General features: G+C 41.7%; 1 protein-coding gene across 1 annotated transcript in view; it reads right to left on the bottom strand.

Moving 5' to 3' along the window:
* hmcn2 (hemicentin 2) overlaps positions 1 to 6,000 on the bottom strand; it is a 49,664-nt gene that overhangs the window by 34,568 nt on the left and 9,096 nt on the right. The window contains 9 exon segments of the mRNA XM_020590424.1: positions 518 to 630; positions 2,000 to 2,144; positions 2,232 to 2,359; positions 2,506 to 2,601; positions 3,678 to 3,872; positions 3,967 to 4,125; positions 4,210 to 4,323; positions 5,038 to 5,165; positions 5,473 to 5,614. Of these exon segments, the coding sequence (XP_020446080.1) occupies positions 518 to 630; positions 2,000 to 2,144; positions 2,232 to 2,359; positions 2,506 to 2,601; positions 3,678 to 3,872; positions 3,967 to 4,125; positions 4,210 to 4,323; positions 5,038 to 5,165; positions 5,473 to 5,614 (1,220 nt within the window).

Here is a 6,000-nt window from a genome sequence, read left to right as displayed (position 1 = left end):
AATCAAATGTATTTAGTTATATCTAAGTAAATGGTAGTGGTGAGTGTTAGTGGAAAATAAAAGGGAATCTTTAGTCATAATACACTTAAAATTGAAAGCCTTTTCATTCATTATTAATGAATATTTCTGAGGGATATGACTTTAATTTACACTAAATCGTAATACATTAGATGAAGGTGACTACTGTTGCCATTACTGTCATTATGCTAGTGCTTATTATGTTAATAGCCCACTGATGACTGGTTTGGCTGAAAACTAAACCCAACACTATTAAATATCTACATCTCATCACCATTGCAATGCTGGATATTGGTCTCTGTTTTTGTTTGGCATTGCTATTATTTCAGTTATTTACAAACTGTTAATGATGGTTAATGTTAAGCTGATTTGATGCCAAGTGTCATCCTCACTAGATAATATTGTGGGAATCAGAGCTAGCTAGTTAGTCATGCATGAGTTTATGGGATGCAGCCACAGCAGTCATTTAGGAAAGTAGATGTGATGTGTGATGTCCTACCTTGGACCAGACAACATTTGGCTTGGGAACTCCATTAGCCTTGCATGACAGTGTGATGGCTATGCCTTCATTGGCTATGTAGTGGTACGGACCAGCACTGATCTCAGGGGGCACTGTGGAAGAAGTAGGTCACAAAACACAGCTGGCCTTAAAGAAGCATGCCTGCAGCATTGTCACTGGCTTTAGTCAGCCAAACAAATCAGAACATCTCTTCATTACAAACCACTGATGCACTGTAATCTGGCCTATCTGTCATTACGTCCCAATAAACAAAATGACCCTTTCATCAAGCCATGTGGGAAATGAACCCTCTCACTATAATGACAGCAGGTGGCCAAGTCATTGAGTTAGTTTTCTATTTTGAGTCAGCACTTTGATGCCTTGACTGCCAAATCTATGATCCAAACTTGCTAATGTCTCTGGCACAGAGAAACTGTATTCAGGAACACGAACTTCATGAATTGTTTAGAGACTTACTGTAGATGAATCAGGAACACGAACTTCATGAATTGTTTGACATTTTGGGAACCAGGCTTGTATACCTTCTGGCTAAGACTTACTGTAGATGAGAATACTGATGCCACTTTCATGTCAGTAAGCTAAATATAAGGCTAGAGCCAGGTAATGTTAGCTTTGCTTAGCATAAAGCATGGAAGCAGGGGGAAACAGCTGGTCAACAAGATTAAAGGCATGTTATCATTTTGACAGAAAAACGGCTTTTGAGTGCACCTCTTCATTATTGTGTATGTGGTGTGTTGTGACGCCTTTCCACAGATGTCTGCAGTGTACAGTATGTGCAGAGCGGAGCGGAGGCGCACTGAAAGTTAAAATTAGATGAACTTTGACTCAAACTGTACCAACAGCATCTTAGCACACTAATATCTACTAATTGGCACTAAACATCAAAATAGCATAGCTTGGTTGAAAAAAAAAATCCATCTACTGGCACCTCTATGGCTCCCAAATTAACATGCATCTTGTTTAAATTTGTACATAAATATAAATGTAAAGCAGCACAATTAGTGGGTTTACAAGGGCTTATTTAGTAGAATCACTTGTAGGCTGTGCCAGTGTCTTTGTGGAGTATCTGCAAGCCACAGCACAAAGTTCTGGCACAACTCCACCCACTGTCAAGCTGCACAGGCAAGAAAAACAAACAAACTGGAAAACAAAATGTCCAGCAACATGTGTAGTGTTCTGAGTAACTTTAATGGAAAGACCAACACGTTTCAGTATAATCCCTGGATAGCCAAGTGGTTATGGTGCATGCCATATATTCAGTTTGGCCTCATCTCCCCATGTTTCCTGTTTGACTCTCTGCTACTCACTGTCAAATAAAAATGGCAAACGTAATCTAAAACATACTTATACAAAGCCAGCATCACAGTTACTGTGAGTAACATGCTGGTCTTCCCAAATCTTAACAAAAAAAGCAAATAGGCTTTCAAAATATCTAATTATTCCTGAAAGGTAGTCTCTTACCATGGACCTCCAGACTGACTGTGATGTTCACAGAGCCTGCTATGTTCACTGCAGTGCAGACATATGTCCCAGCATCCTCTGGGGTTGCTCTTTGAATGTGCAGACTACCATCACTTCTCAAGAACATCCTCCCATTGAGCTGGACCTGTACAAAAAAATACTGTTGTCACACATGGACACAGATGTGATCCAGACATACTGTATTTCAGAGTTGGATACTAGGCAGTCTTACCGGTTTCCCATTTTGGGACCAGTGTCTTTCAGGAAGAGGTATACCATCCAACAGCATGCAAGGAATACTCAGGGACTGACCAATACCAGTGGTGATGGTCGGGGAACCTTGGGCCAAGAGAGGGGGTTCTACATGAAAAAAAAGAGTAAAAACATAGATACTAAATAGGAGCATGGAAATGTATTTTAAGGTTGCAGTCAGCTTTAGAGTTGATACAGTATAATAGTTTTGGACGTACATAGCACAAAAAATACAGGAGTGTAGTCAAGCCTACCCAGTCCAGTGACACTAACTCTGGCCTCAGTTGTGATGGTTTCAAACTGGTTCTTGGCCTCACAGATGTACAGTCCTTCATCATCCAGCCAGACACCTGCAGTCAAACACATCACACTCTATACATCTGAGACAAACAGGATCTCTTCTCTCTGAGCAAGAAAACACTTTATCAGAAATAGCAGTTAAGTGCCCCACTCAGTAACAAGTGGTATTATTGGTTTGACTGCACTGTAATTAAGAGTTAAAAATAGAAAATAATGGGAATAATGGGTTTGTCTCAGCTGCCAGCCTGCTGACACACATGTCCCACTCAGTAAATTCCCTAGAGAAGAGTTCCCTGTTGGAGGATCAGCATATGATTCAAGTCTTGTGTTCAGCCAGTCAGGCTGATGCTTAAATAGGTGATGATAAAACACTAAGTATTAAAGCAAAAAGCGAGGAGCAGGATGGCAAAACATGGTGGCATTTGTGTGTACACACAGTACAGATAAAAGCATTTTCTAACAGTGGCAGGTAAAAAAATATCAAAATAAAAAATAAAGTCATCTGCAACAGATTTAACTAATTAAGTCAGACAGCAGCCACAAATGGAAACAGTGACAGGAGCAGCCCTCGCAAATGTGTGAGTTCCTCTCTAATATAACATTATGCACACTATAAACATTTAGTCTCAGCAGCACACAGAGTCAGCTTCAATGACTAAGATTGTTCATATTGCAGGCTATAAGGCCTCCAGAGTTCACAAATTAATTCCCCTTGCCCTGATGAGAATACAGTATCACAGCGAAAGAGAAATAAATGGACACAGGGAGAGTACTACTAGATTATTCTTGCAGAATGATTCATAGTATTAAATTTATGTGGCACTTATTAGGTGAGTCCTCCACAGAACGGAAGCAGAGGTTTTAGCAGAAGAGAGATTTATTAATGTTTTGAGAGCCATTTATACACTATTACTTTACCAGTTACATCTAGTGCAATGGCAAACTGTTGCCTCACTTTCTTAAGAAAATGTTAGCTGAATTTGATATGAAAGGCTGTATCTCTTCTATATATAATCACTCACAAAATTTCAGTCATGCCAGTCAGTGCAAGGCAACCATGAAGCTGCATTAGCCCGCACTGTAAACCACAGATCATTGCCATGATAGTGTTTCATGGAGAACTCACTCTGGATTAGAAGATGTCCGTTCTCCAGCTGCACTGTTCGACTGTGGCTGTCTGTCCTTGTAAGAATCTGTCTGCCGTCCTGTCTGTGCCAGGTCACTGTCGGCTGTGGGAGACCTCGGGCAACGCATGGGAGGGTGATATTCTCCCCCACATTAGCCGTAACATCAACTGGTACCTCTGAGAACAATGGGCCCGCTGTGGAGACATGATTGGTAAAAGATGACATTTTTCTTTATGTAAATTTGACAGAAAAATATGTTTTGCGTGAACCAGCGAAGTTTGCTTTCACCTCCAATCTCCAGAGTGACAGTGCCAGTGGAAGTTCCAGCAGAGCTGCTGGCCACACAGCTGTATTGACCAGCATCAACCTCCTGCACCTCTCGAATGTGCAAAGTCCCACGGTGTACATCCTGCTCAACAAATGGAGCAGAACCCACGTTGATCTCACCTGGGAGCACAAAACCATAAACCTGTTGGTCTCTAACACAGTCCAGTCATATTAATGAACACGCTGTGTTTGACCTTATCTTACCTTTGAACCAGTGGACAAGGGGAGAGGGAACACCTGTGGCTTGACACTCCAGAGTAGCATCACCGCCAACAGACACAAGTACAGCCTGCTGCACCACTGTTATTCTAGGCACCTCTGGAGATACAAAAGGGCCGTTTACGATGCATTTCACCATGGTGAGGATATTTATTTCATAGCAATTTACCAAATGTGCATACTATGCTACTATAGGTAGAAATAATAGTAATACTGTGCAATGTTGGCTTAAACAAGCACAGGCTGCAGAAAAACGTGAGCTAAATGTAAAAAAAACAAAACAAACAAACAAAAAAAGCACTACACTTCCATGTCCATACAGTATGAATAGCTGCTTTTGGAATAGGTAGACAGCTAAGCTGAACCAAAGGGAAGCTCTATCTTACAAAGCAATGGCTGCTTTGACAGATCAATGTTGTTAAAAATGACATTCAGAAACAAAAGTGTGTATAAGGAAGAGGCTGTCACAGTCTGTCAGTGTTGAGGCTTCAGCCAACCAATAACTGACAGCCGTGACTGAAACTTCAGGCCTACAACTGTCAGTGCTCACAAAACAAGGAGAGAAATATCTTATTGTGTGAGACAGGACAGCATGTGGCCACACTCAGTTGTGTGTGCTCTACTCAAACTCATGCACTACTCACAATGATTTATTCAAATCAAATGCTGTTGAGGAACAGTCAACAACACGGAGATAAATGTGGAACCTCATTTTAAGCCTGAACATTAATGCCAAGAGAAATAATTATTCAGTACCGAACCACGTCTTCATTTGAACTTCAACTTGACATTTATAAAGATTTGTTGACTTACCTGCATAAGTAAGTGACACAGACTGAGAGGCAGTCCCAACCTCATTGGTTGCCAGACATGTGTAGTTCCCAGCATCCTCTGGAAGGGCCCCGCTAATGGTCAGAGCCCCATACTGGTTTAGACTCAACCTATACCACGCAATCAGCAGAATTTTAGGTTATTAACATTTTGCAATTTCATGTGCACATGTACAATGAAAACTGATTTCTAAACCTTACTGCTACTCTTGGGTGTCATGTCTTTTTTCACTGAATACATTATTTACACAAACATATAACGTCCTTATGGTTTGGCAAAAAGCTGTTGCTTTAGTAGATGTAAATATCCAAAGTGATTCAAACTACAAATGGCAATGGTGCATGCAGGTAAAGTAGAATGTAATGATCTTGGAGTCCTCTGTGCCAGAGGTGCTGAGTGGGCCGAGAGTTCCCTTACCGCGGCCGATTATTGAGGAACAGGTTTCCATGGCTCCAGAAGAGCTGGGGAGGGGGGTAGCCGGATGCTGAGCAGATGAGTCGGATCTCATCCCCTCGGAAGAAAGCCTGGCTCTGGGGGTGAACCACCACAGAAGGAGCCTCTACAATAAGAGGCAAAAGAAGTTGAGGAGGCCTCAGGGTGTCGTCACCATTCCATGATGACATTTATAACGTCCCTATACTGTGCAGGTTTAACAGCAGTAAACTCCTGATGATGTGGGCTGCAATGCAATACCAAGCACTCCATGCCTGACATCATGACTGGGGGATCATAGTGAGGAGACATTCCACATTAATTTGGCTGCTTTTGAAACTCATTCAAAACATGCCCACAATTAAAGCCACATTTTTCAACATGCATCAATTCTGGATGATGAAAAACATTTTCTGACAAAGACGTGGTTCAATCTGACTGTAAGGAGGTGAAGCCACTAATGGAGACCAGATCACAGGGGCCTGAGAGAGACCACGAGGGCCTGGCATGCTA

This window comes from Monopterus albus, unplaced genomic scaffold, assembly GCF_001952655.1.
Source record: "Monopterus albus unplaced genomic scaffold, M_albus_1.0 scaffold12.1, whole genome shotgun sequence".
NCBI lineage: Eukaryota > Metazoa > Chordata > Actinopteri > Synbranchiformes > Synbranchidae > Monopterus > Monopterus albus.
This window is presented reverse-complemented; position numbering and strand designations above follow the sequence as displayed.